The sequence below is a fragment of the Ciona robusta genome, chromosome 11 (assembly GCF_009617815.1).
Source record: "Ciona robusta chromosome 11, ASM961781v2".
NCBI lineage: Eukaryota > Metazoa > Chordata > Ascidiacea > Phlebobranchia > Cionidae > Ciona > Ciona robusta.
Genome location: NC_143245.1, coordinates 3,554,239 through 3,579,027, shown reverse-complemented (window position 1 = coordinate 3,579,027; position 24,789 = coordinate 3,554,239). Strand labels below are relative to the sequence as shown.

The following is a 24,789-nucleotide window of genomic DNA, read 5'->3' as shown; positions in this document are numbered from 1 at the left end:
ATTTTTTCGAAAATTTTTTGCAAAAAAAAAAAAGAAAATTTTTTGCAAAAAAAAAAAAAAAATTTGTAAAAGCTAATGTTAAAAATTTTTTTTTAATAAAATTTTAATTTTTTATTGTTTAAAACAAGTAACTGTACAGTTTTAATTAAAACATTGTTTTGAATTCCTTTGGGAAACATGAAAAAATTGATTTTTTTTTTGTTTTTTTGCATAAAAATTGTAGTTGTACTGTTTTGAACTTAAAATTTTTTGGAAAATTTTTTGCAAAAAAAAAAAAATTTTTGTAAAACTAATGTTAAAAATTTTTTTTCAATAAAATTTTAATTTTTTATTGTTTAAAACAAGTAACTGTACAGTTTTAATTAAAACATTTTTTTGAATTCCTTTGGGAAACATGAAAAAATTGATTTTTTTTTGTTTTTTTGCATAAAAATTGTAGTTGTACTGTTTTAAACTTAAAATTTTTTCGAAAATTTTTTGCAAAAAAAAAAAATTTTTGTAAAAACTAATGTTAAACATACTTTACGTAGTATAGGGTGGGAGAAGATGGAACACTTTGTCAGACGAGACTTTATTTGTAATATTCTTTCTACGGACCCCATTTAAAATGTCTCCCAACATGCCCTGCGTCCCATGTTACCCCACTTTCAGCAGGCAACTCGTGGCTATAATTACCGGATATATAAACTGCACCATTGGAACTCTTGTAGGTTAGACTACAGATCGTGGTGAAACAGGATGTAATGTAGATCACAGGCTTCCTATGAATTGACTGCGTATGCGATAAATACAACACTGCTGTATTCCAAACGCAATCGTCTGGGATAGTTGCAAATAACAACGTTTGAAAATTGTTCGTGAGTTGCACGAAAGAGTAGTTAACGAGAACAGGAAATTTACTGCTGCACAGCACAGTAAAAAAACAGTGCCAAGAAGAAGCTTATGTTAAATAAAGAGAAAGAAATTAAAATTAAAGCGTAAGCGCGGGTATATGGCTGGACCTACCCGTTGACAGCAGTGGTTTCCTGATCATTTAATACAGGACGTACGTTGTAGTATAGTTATACAAGTGAAACGTACAGAGTATTTTGAAATAGGGAGCGATGTTCAATTAGTTTTTATTTTCCAATTAAACATATACGATTTATATTGTTATTTAGGTAAAATAGTTGAAAGACGATCCGAAACAATGGAACCTGATTCAAAAGACAAACAAGTAGGCTTACTTATTGTATAGTTGTTTCAAGTTCTATGGTTGTATTAAGTATTAATTAAATATAAATTATAACAATTAGATAATAAAAGTTTTATGATAGATTTGAAGATTCGATCGCTTGTATATAGGAAATGCAATTATTTTATTCACTGCTATTTACATCTTTGACCCTATGTAATGTAAATCGTTCAGATCACTTTACTGAAATAATAATTCGCCGCCGAATTTCTAGGATTTGAGTGTTGATTTAACAAACTGAAACAGAAAAAAAAATTGTTTTAATGTTTAACGGCGTGTTTTAGATTTATGAGCCAACGTAACAAGTATGCAGCAAAAACTAATAAATGGTGCTTTTGGCTGAAAGCAAACGTACATTGTGATTGTGTGATTTTGAATGAGCGCCAGTTTTCGGCTGATGTCTATAGATGTCGTCCTTATTTAACACGTGCTCTTTGCACGACCATATTTTTGAATGTCGCATCTTACGATTTCGCGAATCACTAATTACTTTTCTCAATATAACTGAGTTGACTTATAATTCTATTTTAGAAAGTGATAAGTATGTACAAAATTTATGGTAGTTTTTGGTATTTTAGTCCAAACTACTTTTAATGCTGACTAAACTACTTTTAATGGCTGCTTTACAAGTATATAAAAAATGATTGATTTTAGTAAAATATGGCCTGTAGTGTAGGCATCTAAGGCATGTAGGGGTTGTATGCACTATGCATTTTTTTTTATTCTTCAGTATCTCTTTATGACAATAGTGAAGAATGACATTGGGTGTAACAGGCACACGTTTTAACTAATACTCTTTCACACACTTTTTATCCATAGCATGTTTTAACCAACGTCGTGGGCTAATTCCCCTCTGTTTGTTGTTTTAATTAATTTGATCTTCGCTATCGTTTTCAATAAATAAAAAAGATAAATAAATAATTATTGTACCTAATGCTCCCCCAGTCTGCAGAGTATGGCAGTTCCTGACGAGATCTCGCGCGTGGAAGACGGTTATTTTTCGCGTGCGCGCGTGGTATCATAAAAAATTGGCGTGCAAACCACATACATTTACAAGCCACAATAGGAAATCCTACTTAATTTAATACGTATTTTTTTCATTGTTTAAATAATTGGCGTGCGTGGGACAAACTATGGCTTGCAAGCCGTGCATAACCAAAAGTTTGTAAACAAGAGATCACAGATCTAATGCGTGAGCACGGTATAAACTAATTAGCATAGTATTAATTAACCCTATTACTACAATGGTCGACTGAGATCGATCAAATCAAAAGTAACCAACAAAGCGAGTTTCAGTTTCCATTGTTGACTGTGGAGCAGTAGATAGAATGCATTTATTTGTGTATTATAACTCATTAAGCTTAAGACGTATAAGAATATTTGGTCCGGCGCCGTGGCTAAGCGGTTAGCGCGCCCGCCTGTAACCCAGAGTTAATGGGTTCAAGGCTCGTCGCTGCTACCATTTTGGGCGTATGTGTCCTTGTGCAAGACACTTAACAGCAATTGCTCCTCCAACTCAGTGGTCACTAATGGGTTGTCCAAATTATCAGCCATACATAAAAATATGAAAAAATCCAAAAAAAATAGTCACCCACAAAGTATCATACATGGTAACTCGTAAGCTGGCACGAGGTGTATGAACACCCGTGTTATAACGACTGTCGTTTTTTCGGGCACGCGAGGATAAAGCAAGTTACATTCATTTATTCAATATGTGTAAATATGCTTTGTACCAGAGTCCGTATAAGCACTCTGCTTTGTACAACTCCTGTACCATGTATTGACATGTAAACTTAAACTAGTTAACCTTGTCGTCGCTTTAAAACGTTTGTTTTTGTGAATTTGGATAAATCGTTATCACGCAGTATTATAGGTAATGTTAGAAATTAATATTATTCATATTGTGGCGGCTGCATAATGATTTATTGCGAGCAGTAAATTAAAAGAGCGAATAAAGGAGAGACGCGGTGTTTATACCGAAGATAACGATAGGAAAAAGGCACTCGCTATACGCTTCGGTGCACACACGCTAATTGTGCGGTTTTAAAGCTAAAAAATTAGTCTAAAACTAATAAATATATTATATAATTTGATTAAGATTAAAGAATAAATGCTAGAATTGAAATAAGTGCGAAAAAAATCGCCCTAAAAACAACAACAACGCCAAGAACAACTGTTCCACGAAAAAGGATCTATATGACCACTACCGTGTTAAAAAACTCACTTGTGCACCTGCCATACTCTGCAGACTGGATGCTGCCTTAACTACTGAACCCAAACAACATTGCCAACAGCTTAACACTTTGCCTAATCTGTTCTGGAGGATTCTTCACCAGTACTATAGTTCTTTATGTTTAAAAGCTTGTCTTTATATCACCGATAACCTACTGTTTCCATAAAAGCAGACTGAGCAAGCAGTGTGTAAAAAGTATGATCCCCTTTCACCTGGTAAAGAACCTGATGAATTCATTGTTACGAATGTATCTCATATTCCAGACAAATCAAGCACAAGGGTAACCCAAATCTCATAGTTCCTTTGTTATTTTTTATAAAATTTCGGGTGACATTATAAAAGTTACACCATAGATGAAACAGAACACCTGTGTTATAATAATGACTGTTGTTTTCCGGCTACGTCAGGATAAATCAAGTTACATTCATAGTCCTAAAACATAGGCAACCTCATTGAATGATATGCAACAAAAGAACAACAGATATAGTTTGGCTGTGTTTATTTATGTAGACACTTACTAGAAAGGTAAAAGCTGGTCTTCATTTAAAACTGTGATGCTAAAATATATTGTGTCGCTCCTGTTTCGAAAGTTGGGATAACCCTATCATAACGCATATATGTCTCAATCTTTTCTGTAAACTTATATTTTTAATAAAATAACAAAACAACTAGATAGCGATAAATTTACATTTGAATTGGACTGATATTTGTTTAACAAAAACAACAGTCTATTATTTAATTCGTTATAAAAAAATTCCAAATACAATGTTATCACATCAAGAAAAAAATGAATTGTGCAAATAGAGGTTTAAACCTTTTAGTCCTTCTTAATATATTACTTAGTGTATTATTTTATTTTGCTTTATTTTACACATATTTTAGAACAAAAAATTATCAGTTCGGAAGATGTCCGAATGCATCCTGAAAGCACTAACCCAACATATGAATGTGTTGAGTGAGATTACATTTGGAGAGCATCAAGACATGCTTCTTGATCCTTACATGGCTGAAATAGCAAGTTTAATTCTCAAAAGAAAAAGAAAGGCAAGTGTAACTATAGACTATAATAACAATATTAAGCTTGTATTATAAAAAAATCTTCTTTTGTTTAAGAAAACAAAGTTCTAAAATAATGATTTCATTAGTAATAGTACAGCTGTAGGCTATCTTTAACACCAGAAACGTATTATATGACTGCAGCAATGTAAATGCAATCTTTATGAATAATAAAAATACTCTTAAAAACATGAATCTATGCTAACAACAAATACATATATTAATAAATTTTATTCTAAAACAAAGTGAAAAAATCCTTATTTGCATTGTAGATCAGTCTTGGCATATTTACAAGAATCAATGAAAAAAGTGTACAAGCTTTGGGACGTTGCCTTCAAAAAATCAACAGGTTATCAGTAGATGAGCAACTCCTTTTACCACAAGCTGTTTTCATCTTGCGTGAATATGTTGAACACCTATCCAACCCCCAGGTAAAATGTCTTGTTTTAATGTAATATTTAATGAGTTAAATACATGAAACTTGTTTTAGCCTCGGTTGGCCGGCCAACCACAGTCATTATAACCCCAATTGCAAAAACGGCCCAATCGCATCTCTGGGCAAAATATTGAACTGCAATTGCTTCAACCTGGTGGTACCTTATGAGTTGTCTAAATTGTCAGCCATAGATTAATAAAAAAAAGTCCCTCACAAAGTTACATATCATCATATGTGGTAACTTGTAAAGGGCATGAGGTGTATGAAACCTCGTGTCCGTGTTATAACAACCATCATTGCCCCGTCATGCTAGGATAAATAAGTTACTTGAATGAATGAATGTAAATTACTTTATCCTCGCGTGGCCGAAAACGACAGTTGTTATAACACGGGTGTTCATACACCTTGTGCCAGCTTACAAATTACCATGTATGTTACTTTGCGGGTGATTATTTGTTTTGGATTTTTTCATTGTAATTTGAACAACCCATTAGTGACCACTGGGTTGGCGCAATTACCTTAAGTGTCTTGCCAAGGACACTCACACACCCACAATGGTAAACTCACACTCACACCCACACCCACAATGGTAGCAGCAACAACCCTTGAATCCATTACCTCTGGGTTACAGGCAGGCACGCTAACCACTTCGCCACGGCGCCAAACTTAGTTAACCATCTCTTTATTTACACTCTGGTAACATAGTTCTTTACTAAATACCTCATACTATCTAGGGATTAACAATAAATGGGAGAAGTGTTGCCACCTGGTTAAATGAATGGAAAATTCACGCTGGTCAACCTCAGGATAAGGTGGTTCAAATTTTACAGCTTCTTCTTGGAAAGGTAAATTTGTATAACAAATTTAATAAACAAGTACCACAAAATTATTATCATGACAAAAATATTTACTCCGGTTAATTTGTGATACAAAATGAAAACTTTGTAGTACAAAATAAATATTATGATTTTAAAAGTAACAAGTTTAGCAGTCAGTTATATTATTTATTTATTTAGTTCAAATCACTCGTGTCTGATGCTTTACCAGTTAGTGTGCTTGCATTGTAACCAAAGCATCTTGGGTTTAATGCATGATGATGCTATTTTTGTCTGCATAAAAAAATAAAAAATAAAATATATATAAATGACCTATAAAGTCACCTATAATAGTAACTTGTAAGCTTTACACTTAATTTTACAGGGTGTATGAAACCGAACAAAAGACTTTTCCGGCACACTAGAATCAATAAGATACATTTATTTATTTTTCCAGGATTCTTGAAACTTTTTTTCTTAGATTAAAACATTAATAATCGCGGATGTAATGACATATGAAATCATGGATGGTCTCGTTCCACATCTTTATGTGTTGGATGAGGTTGAATTTGGAGAGAATGGAAAAGACATAAACCTTGACTGTTACATGGACCGTATAAGACAGTTAATTCTTAAAAGAAAAGAAAAGGTATTTTTTCCATATTTTTATTTAATAATTTATGTTGTATCCTGAATACATATGGTTCTGTATGTTGCTCAAAATTTCCTAACACATGAAATAAAATCTTAACTACTATGGGCATAAATAATAATACTATGAGCATTTTATTCTTAATAACTGTGGTCTCTTTGTGTATACTTTTCATAAAAAAAAAAAAAAATTATTTCTTTTAGATAAGCCTTGTTGTACGAACAAAAATCTGCACATTTAATATGAAGTTAATATATTTTACCTATGAAAAAATCAAAAGCCTTACAATTGATGAGAAATACCTTTCCGCTGGTGGACGTGTCATGTTACATGATGATATTTTACGTCTTCCCCAAGATGAAGTAAGTTTCTTATCCATGACTTGGTGCCACGCCATCGACACTAGTAGACATATGTAAATGTATCCTTGGGCAAGACATTTAACAGTAATTGCTTTAACTTAAAGATGGCTTATAGGCTGTCTAAGTTGTCATTTATACAGAAAAATGATCACCTACAAATCCACACACAACGTGTCGGCGAACACTGTAGTCTGTATTACCCTGATAGCCTTACACGCGGATAAATAAGTAACATTCTTGATTCCTTCGTAATTTAAAAAAACTAACCAAAACTTTAGGGTAATGGGCCAACTTTGTCCTAAATTAAATCCCAAGTCCGTTAGACCTGACTTCTATTCAATAAAATAGAAATACCCATAACATTTTTCTAATTTTGGTGTTTTTATTCTAGAGTATACAGGTTTTGAAAGTCAATGGTTTGGATGCCAATATCTGGGCAAAGAAATGGTTCATGTATGACTGGAAACCAGAAGATAATCAGAGCAACACTCTATTCTGGTTAGAATGCTGTGTTCAGGTATTTCATTTTTGTAAAAATATGATAATATGAAAAGTTTTAGTAGTATCAATGATACAATACGACTGTTCATTTCTTATTACAGTTGTAAGTACACATTTCAATCCAGGCAGGGCCCTGGTTGGAGCAATTGCCGTTAAGTGTCTTGTCCAAGGGTTGGAGCAATTGTCGTTAAGTGTCTTGTCCAAGGACACATACGCCCACAATGGTAGCACGACGAGCTTATAACCCATTACTTCTAGGTTAGATGCAGGCGCTTTGCGACGGCGCCGGACATTAACTATTACTTTGATCCACCCAGTGGTCACTAATCGGTTGTCCAAATTATCAGCCATACATAAAAAATAAAAAAAATCCAAAAATACATTCATTCATTCATACTTAACTGTGTTACAGTTCACTTAAGTTAGTTGAATTTGAAACCAGAAATCTAACTTTAAATAGTCTCCTTAACGACAACGTATACATGTTTCATGACAATGTATACATCCTCATGTGGGCAACATCAGTTATTATAACACAGGTGTTCTGTTTCACTCACTTTGTGGTGCTGACAAGTTACCACATATGTAACTGCGTGCATGAATATTTATGGAGGATTTTTTTATTAAAGTTGTGTTTCTGCTTTAGGTCAAAGGCGTGGGGATTTTAATTGACATGACAGATAAGATCATGGAAACTCTTGCTCCAATGCTGGCTGAGGTATTGCATGAAATTCAGTTTGGGAATGCAGAGACAGGTGCAGACATAAACCTTGACAGATATATGGTGTGTGTAACAACATGCATGCTTCAAAGAAAAAAAAAGGCAAGTGCATAATTTATGGCATATTTAGATACAAATATACTTCTCTATTGTTTGTTTTTTTCTGTAGTAATATTTTCTGTTTAAATATAGATTAGAAATACATTTTGAGACTATTGTAAATTTAAACTGTGTTGTTACTTTGTTAATTACAATTAAGTTTTATATTTAAACACTTTTATTGTAAATTTATTAGTCAACAAAGTTTTATATTTTACAGATTGTTTTTAAATTGTTCACTGAACTAAACGCAATAGGTATACACTGTTTAGGTAAATGCCTACCAAAAATCTATAAGTTATCAATTTATGAGGAGCTTCTTTCACCATTATGTCGTAGCATCTTATGCGAATTTGTTCGCAGACTTCCCTGGCCTCACCAACAGGTAAGCTATTAGTAAACATTTGTCTGGCACCGTGGCAAAGTAGTTAGCGCGCTCGTGTCTAACCCAGGGGTTACGAGTTCCGGGCTTCTCGCTGCTACCATTGTGGACGTTTTTTACGGAAATTGCTCCGACCACTTATGGGTTGCTTAAATTTGAAGCCATTCTCAAAAAGTTTCAAATGTGGTAACTTGCTAGTGAGCATAAGGTGAATAAAACAACATGTTATAATGATTGTTGACAGTTGTAAATTCCCAATTATTTAAAATAAATTGGTATGCAACAGCATGGCCTACTCAATACACGGCCTAGGAATACACCGAAACTGCTCAGAAAATAAGAGGCCTATTGACGCGAACAATGCCCATTATAATGCATTGTTTCATCACGGTTTCATGAATGGAATTTTGTTTTTCCAACCAAATTCAAATTAATACAATTTGAGCCTGTATATTTGCATTTGTAGTTAATTTTAATTCTTTTTGTTGTTATAATATAAGTTTGATGAATGTACACGTAGTTTTGCACACCACTGATATTGTGTGACCGTTTAACAAAGATTAGTTTCGCTCAAACATCATGAAATCGCGGTAAAGCCACTTGATTTTCACATTTAACTATAAAGAACATTATATTCGCTTGGACGAAAGTGGTTTTTAACATGTTCTTGTGCTGTACTGAGGGCTGGCATATCATAAGTGACAAATACATTATCTAAACCTAATCATAGAAAGCATAACATGTTTTAATGTCAGAAATGTGCACTTTTATTCCTTGCAAATGCAGTGGTTTAAAAATAGAATACTACACAACAGAAGAAAACACAAGTTTATCGCGCAAGGCTTGAACTTTATCATTATATTAAAATTCTGCTTGTTTCTTATAAAAATCATAGCATTAATGCATATTTTGTCAGTAATCCTTTATCTTGACTGCATGAAATATATAACACATCTCCCACATCGCCACATGTTTGTGAAATCGAGGTTTGTGCACAAGATTAGTATGATGGTAATATTGGTAATGGTATCATATCCTGATCGGCAAACAGCTATTACACACTTACAGTAACTGTATATGCTATAAGCAGTGTATGACCTGATGTATGACTGATAGTATTCACTGGGCACTCCTTTGGATTGAATCTGGAATAATCCGTGTCCGTATCAGACGACTATATGTTGTAAATTGCAATATCACCTCGGTTGGAAAAAGCTATTACTAGATGACTGTTTAAAGGACTGTTAAATTAGTAATTTATGCATACAAAAATGACTACAACTGCTGTAAACACTATTTCTAGCTTCTACGTAAGATACTACTTCGTTTAGTCGATTTAATAAGTTCTTATTCTAACAAAACCACTGCAAACACCAAGAACACAACAGACCTGCAACTGCTCTGATTGTAAACTCCATTTTGAAATTCACAATTCCATTCATGAAACCTTGATGAAACAATGGATTAGAATGGGTATTGTTCGGGTCAAAAGGCCTCTTATTTTCTGAGCAGTTTAGGTGTATTCCTAGGCCGTGTATTGAGTAGGCCGTGGTAACAATAGGAAAAAGCATAAAACATGACTGTTCAATATTGCCCTAACTGCTATTGCACACTGTTTAGTTTGAGTTATGAAATAAACTTTTTATTTATTAGTATTTACATTGTTGCTTTTGTAGGGTTTGAAAATAAATGGTATTAGTGCTAGTTTATGGTCAAGACCATTAGAAGTGCTAAGAACTCATTCAATCAAAAGGGCTGTTCATATTCTTTCGAAAAAACCTGAAGGAAAAACTTTTCCTGCTGAAAAGGTTTGATTTTTAGAAAATTACATTACTTGAAGTTTGACAATGTTATTCTTAATATTTACATAATTTTTGAAAGCTTTTTACTACTTAATTACGTTATGCCTGGTTGCAACTTCAACAGAATAATCTTATGGTGATTTTCCATTAGGCCAAAGTCCTATTTCTGATGAAAAAAATGTCAGATCCGATTATGGAAGCGCTTGCACCACACATCAGTACATTGGCTTATATTAATTTTGGGGCGAATACACTTCTTGATTCCTACATGGACAAAATATCAACATTAATTCTTCAAAGAAAAACTAAGGCAAATATATTTGTGGATTATCAAATTATGCTGCCACTTGAATATTACACAGCATTTTTCATGTTATTCCATTTTTAAATAGAAATGAATAGTTTACTGAACTATATTGAACGTACCACTCGGCACTTGTATATGCAGTGGGTTACTAATAAAATAAATCTATACTTTTTTAAGCATTTAAATGAATATTACTTTTTTCCTTTGCACTGCGGGCAAGGACAGTTGTAAGAGTCGTTATACCAGGTTTGGGTATGTAATGGGTATATACCTTGTTTTTGTGATTTATTTTATATATAGCGAAACATTTAGACAACATGTACGGGACAACTAGGTTGGAGAAAAGTGTTTTACGTAGTGTGTTCCAGACAAATTAGTTGTAAGTTGGTTAAATGAGAGCTTTTTACTGGGGCATACACCTAAATTCAATTATTTTTTTTCTTCGGTTTTAGATTGACTTGACGATCTCTTACAAAATCAATCAAAATAGTGCAATGTGGTTAGGTCGCTGTTTATCAAAAGTCAACAATTTATTAATTTATGATCATAACATGTCTGCAGAATGCTTTGGTGTCTTATGCAAATATGTTCACCAGCTTTCTAAACCTGAAGTAAGTGATTGTTTAGTTTTAATATCCTATATATGATATGAATGAAAACTTTTTTATCTTTTTATGGTGTGGCAACAACAGTCATTAGAACAGGGGTGTGTGGTTTCACACACCTTGTGCCCGCTTACGAGTTATCACTTATGTTACTTTGTAGGAAATGTTTTTCCTAGGTTTTTCTCTTATTTTAATGTATGGCTGATAGTTTTCATAATTAATAAGGGACCACTGGGTTGAACCAATTGTCGCTGTACCACACACACTCACAATGGTGGAAGCAATGAGCCTCGAATTCGTAAACTGTGTGCTAAAGGCGGACACAATAACTAAATTACCTACCTGCAAATTTATTGCAATAAAAAAGTATCATTTTAAGTTTTAATGTAGGATTTGATGATAAATCGCATAAATGGAATTTTGTGGACAAAGAAACGAACCGGTAATGGAAATCAACCATCTGGTGTTTCGTGGACAAACGTATGGGATGAATATGGAGATAAAACATCTCAAGACATGCTTAAAAAACTGAAGCATTTATCTTTGAATGGTATTTTTGTTTCTTTATAATTTCCTCTTTATTAATTTAATTTTGTTAAATAAATGAATGTAACTTGCTTTTTACTCTGGGTTGGAGCAATTGTCGTTAGTGTCTCGCCCAAGGACACAAACATCCACAATGGTGACAGCGACGGGTTTATGCCTCCTCTGGGTTGGAGGCAGGTGCTGTAACCACTGTCACAGTGCTGTAGGTGGGAATCGGTGCATGATTAAATTATTATCTCTATTATTAGTTGCAAGCTAGTTACCCTAAACCAATCCAAGTTAACAAGTTACATTTTAGCCAGTTACCCTAAACCAATCCAAGTTAACAAGTTACATTTTAATCCTATTTATAGATCCATTTTTAAGAGAAGTGTTGGAGTGATCAACTCAAGTTCTACATTAAAAAAAAACGATGAAATCCAAATGGCCAAATTTGATCTAAATCTTGGGTGCTAAACGACCTCACTTGTATAGAATGACTCAACTAGAATTCTTTGTATTCTTTAATGTTTTGTAGTTGTTGTTATAAATTTACCTTTTGTTGTTTTTCCATCAATTATATCGAGTTCTTATGCAACTTGTAAGTAACACTGCCAAAAGTAGCAAGGTGTCTGTAAAGTGATTATTCTTATTATGTTTTACCTTGCTTTTTGACTAAATGGAACTGGTTATAAGTTTACATTAATGTGTATTACTGATTAAGTTTATTTTCATAAAAGTAAATATTGTGACAACGTTTGGTTTTTGTTAGAGCATAAAATGCATTACTCACCGTCTTTTTGTAACTATATCCGTTTTGCCAAACATCCAACCAGTTATTATGTGAATTTTACAACTTACTGTTATGTTTGGATTTTATATTCGTGTTTACCTTAACCGCATATGTTATGAGCTGGTGGTATTGTCAAAGGGATTTAGACGTCCTGTTTTCTTTATTGTAAAAAAGTAAAATACAGTGCTTTAAGGGGGCAGTGCAGAATTGACAAACTAGGCCAACTTAAATTGAAGACAAGAGATCACAGATCTAACGCGTGAGCACGGTATAAACTAATTAGCATAGTATTTTAACTAGTCTGAGATCGATCAAAAACAAATCAGAAGTAACCAACAAAGCGGGTTTCAGTCGCCATTGGTGACTGTGGAGCAGCAGATAGAATGCATTTATTCATGTATTATAACTCATTCAACTTAAGACGTGTAAGGATTGAAGGCTTGGTAAAGAATATGTGTAAATACGCTTATTTGTACAACTCCTGTACCATGTGTTGACATGTAAACTTACACTAGTTAACCTTGTCCTCGCTTAAAGACGTTTGTTGAGAACGGTAGTGGTCATATAGATTCTTTTGTTGTTCTTTGGGCGACTTTTTTCCGCACTTATCTTAATTCTAGCATTTATTCTTTAATCTCTTGATTGAAATCATATTATATATTTATAACTTTTTTTTATAACTTAAAACACGCTTATTGATAAAAAAGAAATAATTATTGTTTTGAATAAAAGGCGTGACCGTTACACCTTACAGACGATACAATGTAAAAATTTTGTTAAGAACATTTAATTAAACATATTAAGGTTCTAATTGGAAGAAATTAAGTTTCTAATTTGGTAGAAAGATCTAATGGATGAGCACGACTTAAACTAATTAGTATAGTATTAATTAGCCCTTTTACTAAAAAGCATTTTACGTGTTTTACAAACTGACTTCCAGCTAATGCGTTTTAATATCGCAACCCCTACATTTTTGCCCACTTTCCCACACTAAACAAAAATATGCCGTCATCAGATACTTCGAATTGCATTGCAGTGATTAGAAAACTTCGATCTCAGTTCTCTGCACAGTTCGCCGACATTCGTTTCAATATCGATGGCATACTCGAGAACTTCAAATAAAATTGATTGAAATGCAAAGCAGCGAACTTTTGAAATCAAAGTTTCACATGCACTTATTAGTCGATTTTTTTCAGAAATATATATGTCACCGAAGATGGAAATTTGCAGAAATTTAATAGAACACGCAAAAAATATGCCCTGCATTTTCTGAAGCACCTACATGTATGAGCAATTATTCTTAAAAATGAAATTTACTAAGAACAAAATGCGAACACAACTCACTGATTCACATTGAGACGAAATACTTAATCTTGCTTTATTTTCTTTGAAACCAGACATGGAAAAGCTTTTGAAAGTCAAGCAACATCAAACATGGCACTAACTAACCAACCATTGCCATTTGTATAAATCTGTGATTTGGCCAATAAAATGAAAAAGGTTGCCGAACCCTGGTTTAAAAGCGTTGATTAATTTCAATTTGTATTTTTATCCACGCACACACCGGCGCCGTGGCAAAGTGGTTAGCGGGCCTGGCTGTAACCCAGAGCCAGAGGTAATGGGTTCAAGGCTTGTCGCTGCTTCCATTGTGGGCGAATGTGTCCCTGGGCAAGACACTTAACGGCAATTGCTCCAACCCAGTGGTAACTAATGGGTTGTCCAATTTATCAGCCATACATAAAAAAATGAAAAAATTCACAAAAAAAATTCACCCACAAAGTAACATACATGGTAACTCGTAAGCTGGCACGAGGTGTATGAACACCCGTGTTATAACGACTGTCGTTTTCAGGCCACGCGAGGATAAAGTAAGTTACATCATTCATTCACACTGACAACATATTCAAGTATTTTCATCGATACCTATGAACAACCAACAATCTATCTTTGCAAAAGTTATGCACAGAAGAAGACCTTAAGAAGCTGTGTTGTTGGTCTACTGTTGTTACTAAGTATTCGACCTGGCTGGTTATCCCCCAAAAAAACACTAAGAAAACACTAAAACTGATTGGTTTCCTCGCCGCTGATGCAAAAGTACAAACAAACAGTGTACAAAACGTTATCAATCTTTTCTGCTAATTGCATTAATTGGTCATATAGTTGTATTTTATGTTTAATTATTTCCTACGTGATCCTAGAGTACTAATTACTCGAATCCCTTGTTTATATATTTCATTTCCACGAACGCATAATTTATACATATAAATCAACATACAAGTTAGTCGCATGAATAGAATAATGCGGAAAATTTGATTTACAACAATGCGTTTTTTTATACAACGTTATTCCTCAAAAAAGTTAAAGCTGTTTTATTACGACTATTAATATACATAAAAAAAAACAATCTTATACCAAACAAACTTATTTTGATCAATAATTTTTTATGTTAGTGGCACCAGTAGAAGGAATCGAAAATGGCCGCTATAATTTCTGTATTCTAGGATTACCTAGGTGATTTAAAGGATACTTGATGGTCACACAAAATTGTAAACTAGTTATAGAGGAAACAGAAACATTTTTACATAATGATATATATTAAGTTTAACTCCACAAATATATCCGTAAAAGTTCACCACATTTCGACTAAAGTTTTTGGCTTTTTAAATAAACGATTGATGAAAACTTGGAAATATCAAATTCGTTTGAATTCTTTTCGCCGCCAGTAAGTACACCAATCACTGCCCCAACAGCAGCAGTGCCACCAATAACAGCAGCACCAGTAGTAACAGCAATAGCCGTCACGGAAGCAAACAATAGTCCGACTACCGCAAGAGAGCCTCCTACCACAGATCCAGTCACTCCCCTCACTACTGTTTTTCCTGTCGTAACTCCTGGGTTGTCTACTTTTGATCTATATTCATCTAATTTCTTCTTACAAGTGTTGATTGCTTCTTTGCACGTAGCTTTTATGGAAATGAGTGTTTCCAATTGTGATTTTATCGCAGAAAAGATTTGTTTGTGTAGTTTATCCAAAGTTCCTTCCCGTACATTTGGGGCAACCTACAAGGGTTTACTAGTTTAAAGATAATGATTTTGTATTTATTCATTACAACAACATAAATGAAGGAAAATTACACTTAGTTAATTTAAAGACAAACACCTGAAACAATTGCATCGCCTAATTAGCGAGTAATTAAAGATTACTTTTCTGTTGGTTTAAAAGCGCTATTTCTGAAATGTACCTTTAACATTAATTAACCGATTGCATTCGATACATTTACTCTAACTAAGCTTAGTCTTATAAACCATAGTGTATAAAACCGTCCAATTAATGAGTAATTAATGATTAGAGTCAAGTAAACTGCCATACATCGGGAACCCGTTAGTAAAACAGTAATCGATTACTTTTGTTTTGTTTACGTTGGAGTGCAAATATAAATAAAGAGTGTATATAGTAATAGTCTTCTATATCTCTTATTAAAAAATTCAATTCAGAATAATTGTTACATAGGGCGAGGATCGAACTCGGGACATTGGTAGGCGCCCAACCAATTGAGCTATAAGTTCCAGCCATACGATCAGTCGAAACAGAGGCTATACTATCTGGGAATTTGGGACATTGAGTGGGTGCGTGTTAGTGAGATAAGGAATCCACAGAACGATTGACGCCTGAATTAAACTATTACCATTTAAGTGGGGACGCATCAAAAGCAGTACTCTTATACCTTATTATCATTTATCGTAATTGAAACATTATTTTTAATTAAACATCATATTGTAGCGGTTGCAGAATGTTGTATTGCGAGCGGTAATTATGTATTGCGAGCGGTATTTATACGGAAGATAAAAGCGTGAGAAAAAGGCACTGGCGTACGCGTCGGCGCACACACACGTGGCGGGCCGCCACAATATGACTAATATTAACTTCTAACAGTACCTAATTACTGGTGATTACGGTTTGTCCAAATCAACGAAAACAAACGTTTTTAAGCGACGACATGGCTAACTAGTGTATGTTTACAAGTTAACACAGGGTACAGAAGATGTACAAAACGTATTTACACATATTCTTTACCAATCACTCAATCCTCATTATAGGCATTCTATCTACTGCTCCACAGTCACCAATGGCGACTAAAAACCGCTCTGTTGGTTACTTCTGGCTTGTTTTTGATCGAGTTTATAGTCGACCGTTGTAGTAAACGGGTGATTTAATATTATGCAAACTAGTTTAATACATGTTCACTCATTAGGTATTTGATATCTTGTTAACACAAGGGCGAAACTGACGGATAGTTCGGCACGAACACCTGACGTAATGCAGTGTTGCGGAGTATTATGTAGTGTTCCCACAACTCGCATTGCGTTTTTTTTATATTTAGTTAAAATTATCTACTTTATATCCCAAAACAGCCAATCGTTAATGTGATAAAATAAGAAATTCAAAATACATTTTCGCTGACAGTGCATTTATGTAGTTTTAATCTAAAACCTTTAATAACTGTTTCGAAATATAGTGCCTGTTGCGGCTGTCAAACGATTATAAGGTAGTATAAAAACTTCAATTACAACCATAAAAACGACATCTAGAGACGACTCGAGTTCCTCAAATACTGCGCAAACACAGCAGCTGTTTACCCACTTTTAAAGACGTAGGGGTGATCTTTAATAAGGAACAAAATTCCATGTAAACATACTACATGGAATGCTTTTGTTGTACAATTTCGAAAACAACTGTATCACATACTTCACATACAAAAATCCGTAAAGTTACAAGAAGAAGGCCAGGTGCCAGTGTTGGTGTTACTGTCAAAGCTGCAAGTGAAGCTTTTACACTTGGCTCACCATATAAAGAACCATGTTGTCAACAAGCTTACTAATCAACTGAGCATACTCTTGCGATGGTTTAGAAACCTTGGACAATGGGAAACCATATAATGTTTCATATAATATCCAACCCGCCCAATTAGACTACATCTGGGCAAAGTCAAACTGGTCCAATTAAGCGGGGTTGACTATATATTTATCTAAAAAATATATTTGTTTAACTTATTATAATTACCTCTTCCATTATTTCCACATAATCCTTTCGACATTCATTAACTAAATTTGATAAATCCTAAACGGGCTTTTCCTTTAAATGAATGGCATGTATGTTGTGATATTTGTCTGAATAAGATAAGGTAAATGAAATAATATGTTAAACTTCTGCCATAAATACAGTAGGGTGGGGCAAGATGGCCCACGTACCTATTTTAAACTATCATTTTATCGTTCTTTATTTGATGATAATGTTACAATACTGCTCGATATCAACCTCATAAGTTGAATACCTATGATCGAGTTACAAGTTGCGGCATAATATTAATATAAAACTTTCAACCACGTGTACCATCTTGCCCCACTTTGTAGTTTACAAGTATTTACTTAACTCCAATGCAAGTCATGCAACCATATAAGAAGCGTTAACCACAATCAGCTCTACACAACAGTTTACTAATATACGGCAGTGGCGTTAACCGTAAGGTTGTCATAGCTTTTAGGATAACATGGAATATATCGAGTTGCCCAACGACCGACCAGACGACAAATAATTTAGATACCAAGATAGCCTAGCTCTAATGAAAGGTAATGTACCTATAGAAAATGATAAGGAAAGAATATTTACAGAATTATATAACCGCACTAAAAAAACGTTGTTAACTGTTAAAAACCTAATCAGGAACTATAGGATATTATGTGCTAACGTTATCTATCTTACCTAATAGTATAGTAGGATGGGGGAAGATCGAACACTTTGTCGGTCGAGACTTTTTAATAATTTTCCTTTTACGGACCCCCATTTATTGATAATCTAAAAAAATTATGTTACAGAATTATGCAACAGTAAAATCACGACTTTATAAAGCGCGCGTCAAAACCGGTTACTGCTGGTCAATATATTAAATTTTTAAAGGTAAAAAAATGCGAAATAGTAAGGTGCCAGTTTTTAATGCTCGCTAAATCACAGTAAAGCGGATGAAATTTTGTAGATGGCGAGTGTGAACGATCAAACTAGTTTCATAGATTCATAAAAAAAAACTTGAATATTTCGTACAGTTTGATTTAGTCTCATTAAACTAGCTTTAGTTTTATGAAAAAACTAAGATATAAACATGAGGAAAATAGGCAGGGGTCACTATGATTTTAATTTGGGATAAAAACAAAAAAATGTCGTTTTAAAGTTATTTATATAAAGTTTACATGGCAAAGAAACTAGAACAGCCGGTTAATCTTGGTAGGTTAACTACAACTTGCAGAATACTGTTAATATAAAAATATTTTAATTTGGTGTTCCATCTTCCCCTACATTGTAGTTGTGTAGGCTTTTATTGCCAAACTTTGAAATGTTTGCTTTTAATTCAATAATTTATATCTTATGGGTGATTCAAACATAATACAGTGATATAATAACAGGATAATATATGAAAAATATATTCGAAATGTGGTCATTTGCACTCGGAGATAATTTAAGAGAAGTGGCTTCTGCTAAAAATCGTGTAGCAATACCCAATTTGTAGCAAAAATAGTTGTTTTCAATTTTCTGTTATAACAAGTACATATGCGTTTGTAGGATACAATATTTATCAATTGAAGTTCGAACTATACCCCATTATCATTCAAACAATACCAATTTTCATTCAATAATATAATGTATGTAACCTATGTTAATAACTATAGCAATAGGGCAAGGAAAAGAATGTTTAAACTAGATTCTCCAAGCGTGCAGTATTATTTCGTGTTATTTACGTGTATTCCTATTAATAAGTTCACTTATTAATCAAAACTAACACTGATTTTAAACTGTCACGTCTTACCCTGTGTGTTTTCGAATTTCTAAAATTACAACTGTTGTGGGGATTGCTAAATAACTCCTCTTTTGTGTTTTTTATATATTTTTAAATTGTCGTCATTTAAAAAGAAATGATAGTACCAATTCGTGGTACCACCCAACAGCCGTCAAGTATTTTGAATTTGGAAATATTGGGTAATAAGTGCATAAGTGACCCTTCTTTCCCCACTGTAGCCTACTATATATATACATATATATATGTAGTCATTAATATATCAATTTATAGTACTATAGTAGCATATAAATATCAAACATATTTTTTTAACTGTATTGTGTGCCATATAATAGGGTGGGGAAGATGGGACGCCTTTTCTTTTTTTCTCATTTTATTTGCTAGTAAACAAAGAACATTCAAAGAGATATAAAACCGTATCCTCCCGACCCCCATAAACCGTTGTTAATTGTTTAAAACACGATCAGGATATTATGATATTATCTGCTCAATGTATCCTATCTTCTCTCGCCCTACTATATAAAAGAGTGCTTCGGGTGTCAGATTTACTTTAGGATACTGCTTGGTCGTTTTTGAACAGGTGCTTTTTTATTCTAGGATTGAATGCAAGTTTTTCATCTTCTTTGTCGAGTTGGACAGTATTTTATTCTGACATTACGCAGTACGATGATTTTGCAACTTTTTTCTCTTCACTATATTTACTATCAAAGAAAAATCGGTGAGTGCATATACGCTCAATGGTGGTGATTGTAGACATGACTATATGATAAAACGAAACACAGTAGGTGAGTCTTTAGATTTTGATGCCCTCATATATGTGGTGAATTGTTGCGAATCTGTGTTGTGGGTGATCAGATGTGACGACGATTGCCCCCCAGACAACAACCGACTCCGAAGAGACTTCACCCAGGATGACCCCCACGACACCGATGACGACATAAGAAGAAGCCTCAATAGCGGAGATGTACGTCACTTCCACATGGATGGTCATTGAAGCTCTAGAGACGGCTCTGGACTTGGCTAGTATCTCGCCTAGGCTGCTATGTTCGTCTACGCGGCGAAGTTAGGCACCGAGAAGCTTAAGTGCGTCCCAAACAGTTCCACGGTTGCTAGGTACCGATGAGCCAACAGCGTTCGAAGCTACAGAGACTAGCAATGTCGTAACAACCAGCTCGTTTCGTGGCCCACGAACCATGAGGAATTCATATATTCCGTCCACGGAAACAGTTTGAAGTAAATATTTTTGTTGAAAAATATGTACACTACATTGATTGTTGTATGGTGTTATAGACCATTAGCATGCATTTTCGTGTTTTTCTTAACAAACAAATTACATTGAGTTTCTATTAACTAAAGTATACGTGTATATATTAGCATACTACAATTCAATTTATGGTTTTCTTGATTAAACAGAGCAAGCGTCCTACCGACAACAACTTTACATACAAATCAAATACTTTAGTTAAAATAACTCAAATGTGCTTTTTGTGTTAAGTTCTTGTATGGCCGTAGAACGTTTATTCTGTTTAATCAGAATAAACATAAATTTAACCTTAACCAATTTATAGCTGTTTCTGCCCTGATATGCAAAAACTGTTGTGAATGCAGACTTTTCAAAGTGGCTGAAAATGGAGAGAATAAAATACAAGCGAGCGCTGCTCTAATGATTGAGCACGTATTATAATTGGCATAATTTTAATTTACTCTTTTACGTCCACAGTCGACTAATTTCGATAAAATAAAACGAGAAGCAACAAAAAACACGGCTTTTGGTCGCCATTTTTAGCAATAGGTAGAATGCATTCATAGACGTATTACTACCTACTAAACTATGTCAAACTAGTTCACTATGATTAGGTTAAACTGATTTGTTTATAGCAAATCGTAAAATTTTGTTCAACTTCGGTGTCGTGGTATAATCGTTCCGACTGATATATTCGTACCGGGCGCTATTGCGCATGCGCCAAGACGCTACTACGCTTGCGCAGTAGGTCGAAACAAATACAGTACGAGGTCTATTAAATACGGACCGCCTGGAAAATGTACCAGCCAAATTGTGCTAACTAAGTAACATTAGGTTAATCAAACATAATACGGTGGTAAAACAATTTTTTGAATTTATTTTCTGTTAATAAGAGATATGAGAGACTATTACTATATACACTTTTGTTTATAATTGCAATGCAACGTAAACAAATATTTGTGTAACGGTATAATGCGATATCGGGGAAAAATGAGCTCCTTTGTAGGGGTCGGTCGAACTTGGTAGTTTGATTTGTAGCAACAATTCGGTACTCGTCTTGGTTCCACTTCCTCTATGTCTATACGCGGCACCAGGAAACCAACCTCCATTATAACCAGGTTTTTTGTTGTTCTGTGTCAGTGGCGTATTATACACCCCGCGAACCCAGTAGCCACGGGGGGCTAGAAGGATTAGGGGCCGACTATAATAGCCGGTAGAAAACAGGTGTTTGCATTTGTATGCACAAATATGTTAAAATAATAAATTGTTCTCGAGTACATGATAAAATCCCTGAGTGCTGACGTCAGAATGTCAAATGTGATGTAAAAATAATGAGATTATCACAATATCAACTGTTCGATTATTACGTCATAAGCCACCAGACCACATACGACGCAATAAATTTAATACAGCAATAAATTTAAAAAATGGTGACAGAATATCTTTTCGTTCACTTTTAATTTTCGACATAAATGCACGAATTTGTTCATATAATAAATATTCAACGGGTATCAGTGAGACCTATGTAAAAGTAACAAACTATTGTAGTTATATCGGTATTTTACTATATTATTTATTATTGTACTATTTAAACATTATTATCATTATTATTGAGCTTTGCGTTTAAACCTAATCTTACTTTAAATTTAAATTATTTATACAGAACACTCGCGACATCAGTTTACTAAAAAATGTGACGTCACGAAAAATATGTGTGACGTCATGAAAAAAACCTGCGACGTTACGAAGTGGTGATGAAGCAACAAAAGAACCCACTTTGTAAGTTCATTGTTTCGTCACTTAATTCATAACAAAGAAGTTTAAAATGTTCCCTATTTTTAGAACATTGTTATGGTAAAGCAAAATATTATTTTCGGAACGAAATGTATTAACAAAAAATATTGTTATCGGAACGAAAATGATTGTTTTGAAAATAAAATTTATCGTTATCGTAACAAAGGAAAAAATTGTCAAGATTTTATAAAAATATTGTAATGAAAGAAATGCTTGTTATACTAGCAACAAAATATTTTGTTATCGGAACGAACTATATTGTTTTCGAATCAAAAATTAGGTTATCGTTAACCAAAAATATTGTTTTTAAAACAAAATTTAATGATCCTAAAACAAAACGTATTATTCACATTAGTTAGAAAAAAAAAACGATATTTATTTTCCAAATATTGCTTCAAAAATAAGACATTTTCGGATAAAATTATAGAGATTTTATACAGAATTTGTAATCAAGGAAATATCTATTACATTAGGAACAAAGTATTTTGATTTCGGAACAAAATATATTGTTTTCGGAATAAAAATTACTGCTTTTTCAGAACAAAAGTATTGTTTTGGTAACAAAAACGTATTGTTATCGGGACGAAAATTATGATTATCGTAACGAAATATATTGTTTAAGGTACAAAAATAATGATCCCAAAACGAAACTTATTGTTTACTTTTTCCTAGAATAAACGCGACTTTTAGACATTATAAATTGCATTAGAAAATAGGTGTTACGGAGAAAATTATCGAGGTTCTATAAAAATGTTGTTATCAAAGAAATGCTTGTTATACTAGGAACAAATAATTTGATTTCGGGCTAAAATATTTTGTTTTCGGAACGAAAATATCGTTTTTGAACCAATTTTTTTTTAGAACGACAAAAGTTATCGCACGATATACTTAATATAAATTAAAATATATAATTCAAACGTATATTGAAAGCATCTCTGATTAAAATTGAAATAATGTTTGCTCTCTGTGTTCATCTACTATTCTACTGGGTATACAACGAAGATTACGAAAACGAAACGAAAGCGAAAATTTCGGAACAAAATGTTGTTTTCGAAAAAAATTTCGCTATTTTAGAACGAAAATTCGTTTTTCCGAACGATATTGGAAACGTTTTGAATTTTTAAAGTCAAAAATGCATTAGTGACTTTTCCAATCATGTAGAAGGGTGGGGAAAATGGGACACCTTTTCAATCTATTTTCTTATTCCATTTGGTAGTAAACACATAACATTCAAAGAATTATAAAACCGTTTCCACACGACTCCCACAGACCGTTGTTAATTTTTGAAAACACGATCAGGATATTTCGATATTATGTGCTTAAGATGTCCCATCTTCCCCCATATTACTATACTCAAACTTTAGATTTCTTACGCACATCATCGTATCCCCTTAACCTCAGTTCCATAATAACAATACTTAAGTTGCTCGTTTGTTAGCAGTATAAATAGTCCCATTAAAGCCCAAAGCACTACAAGTTTTCAACAAATGGACTTACTGTAGCCTACTTTGGCCTAAATCCTATAGCTCCCCTAGCGTGCCTCGTCGTAGAATCTCACTCATATAAAAATAATATGTAAAGTCGCAATCCCATATGTCATACATCGATATTATAAACGTGTTTTACTTTGCTTGTCTTTAGAGAAAAAAATCGCGTCTTTACATTTTCCCAATGCAGTAACAGAGTTAGTGATTTCAACCTTATGCCACCATATGTGGGTACAACAGCCACACTTATTAACTGTCACTCTTCCCCGTATCTTTTATCCATAGCGTGTTTTAACAACTGTCGTTTAGCTGACACCCTTCTCTTCGTTCTTAATAATACGATCTTCGCTATAGTTTTGAAGAAATAAATAAAAACATGTGTTAAGTGTTCATCTTCGCCTTCATCAATATCTAATTACAGTATTCAAAATTACAAATTATTTTTTTCAGGCCGACGTAAGAAGAGCCCAGAATTTTTACTCCTTAGCAAGAAGATTGCCTGGTGGAAGCGAGCTGAGCGTTCCTGGCTCGGTAAACTGGACAACTGTACTCGCTCCACAACCACTTCCCACAGCAGAAATAAAAAAAGAGTAGAACGCGCAACTTTCCAAAACCGTGATATATTCTTTTTTCTATTCACGTGACAGCCAACTCCGTCCCCATTTCGCTTGGTCTCCATTGTAAAAGATAGGCGCATAGTAGTTTTAAGAGGTTCTAGGTGTTTATATTAAAAACTACACCAACTATTCAAGTTTATTAGGCTAGTTTAGTTATTTGGTAGGTTAACGCTTACAGTTTACCACTTTTTAGAAAATTTAATTATTTAATAATTTTAATTAAAAACCTTCAAGCAAACGGTTTGTTAGAAATATTTGTATATTAGAAAATAGTTGTTTT

At 33.6% G+C, this 24,789-nt stretch overlaps 1 protein-coding gene and 1 long non-coding RNA gene across 5 annotated transcripts; one reads left to right on the top strand and one right to left on the bottom strand.

Moving 5' to 3' along the window:
- Positions 1-571: 571 nt before the first annotated feature.
- Positions 572-12,137, top strand: LOC149728126 (uncharacterized). Of its 4 annotated transcripts, none has more exons than XM_089887496.1 (15): positions 576-1,216; positions 3,637-3,747; positions 4,350-4,511; positions 4,796-4,954; positions 5,694-5,804; positions 6,256-6,423; positions 6,630-6,788; positions 7,180-7,305; positions 7,936-8,112; positions 8,330-8,494; positions 10,168-10,299; positions 10,445-10,603; positions 11,053-11,211; positions 11,596-11,755; positions 12,105-12,137. In XM_089887496.1, exons 1-15 carry the CDS (start codon positions 1,190-1,192, stop codon positions 12,131-12,133), a joined length of 2,004 nt encoding a protein of 667 aa, XP_089743622.1. In that variant the 5' UTR covers positions 576-1,189; the 3' UTR covers positions 12,134-12,137. The 4 variants fall into 4 exon arrangements, with proteins under 4 accessions (XP_089743625.1, XP_089743622.1, XP_089743623.1 ...); XM_089887497.1 differs by having other exon boundaries at positions 735-1,216; positions 3,640-3,747; XM_089887499.1 differs by lacking the exon at positions 12,105-12,137 and having other exon boundaries at positions 572-1,216; positions 11,585-11,721.
- LOC149728125 (uncharacterized) lies at positions 5,803-12,427 on the bottom strand. Its single transcript, XR_016385953.1, has 3 exons — positions 12,287-12,427; positions 6,729-11,951; positions 5,803-6,068 (listed from the first exon to the last, which is right to left on the bottom strand). It is a non-coding gene; the product is annotated as an uncharacterized LOC149728125 (long non-coding RNA).
- Positions 12,428-24,789: the final 12,362 nt, after the last annotated feature.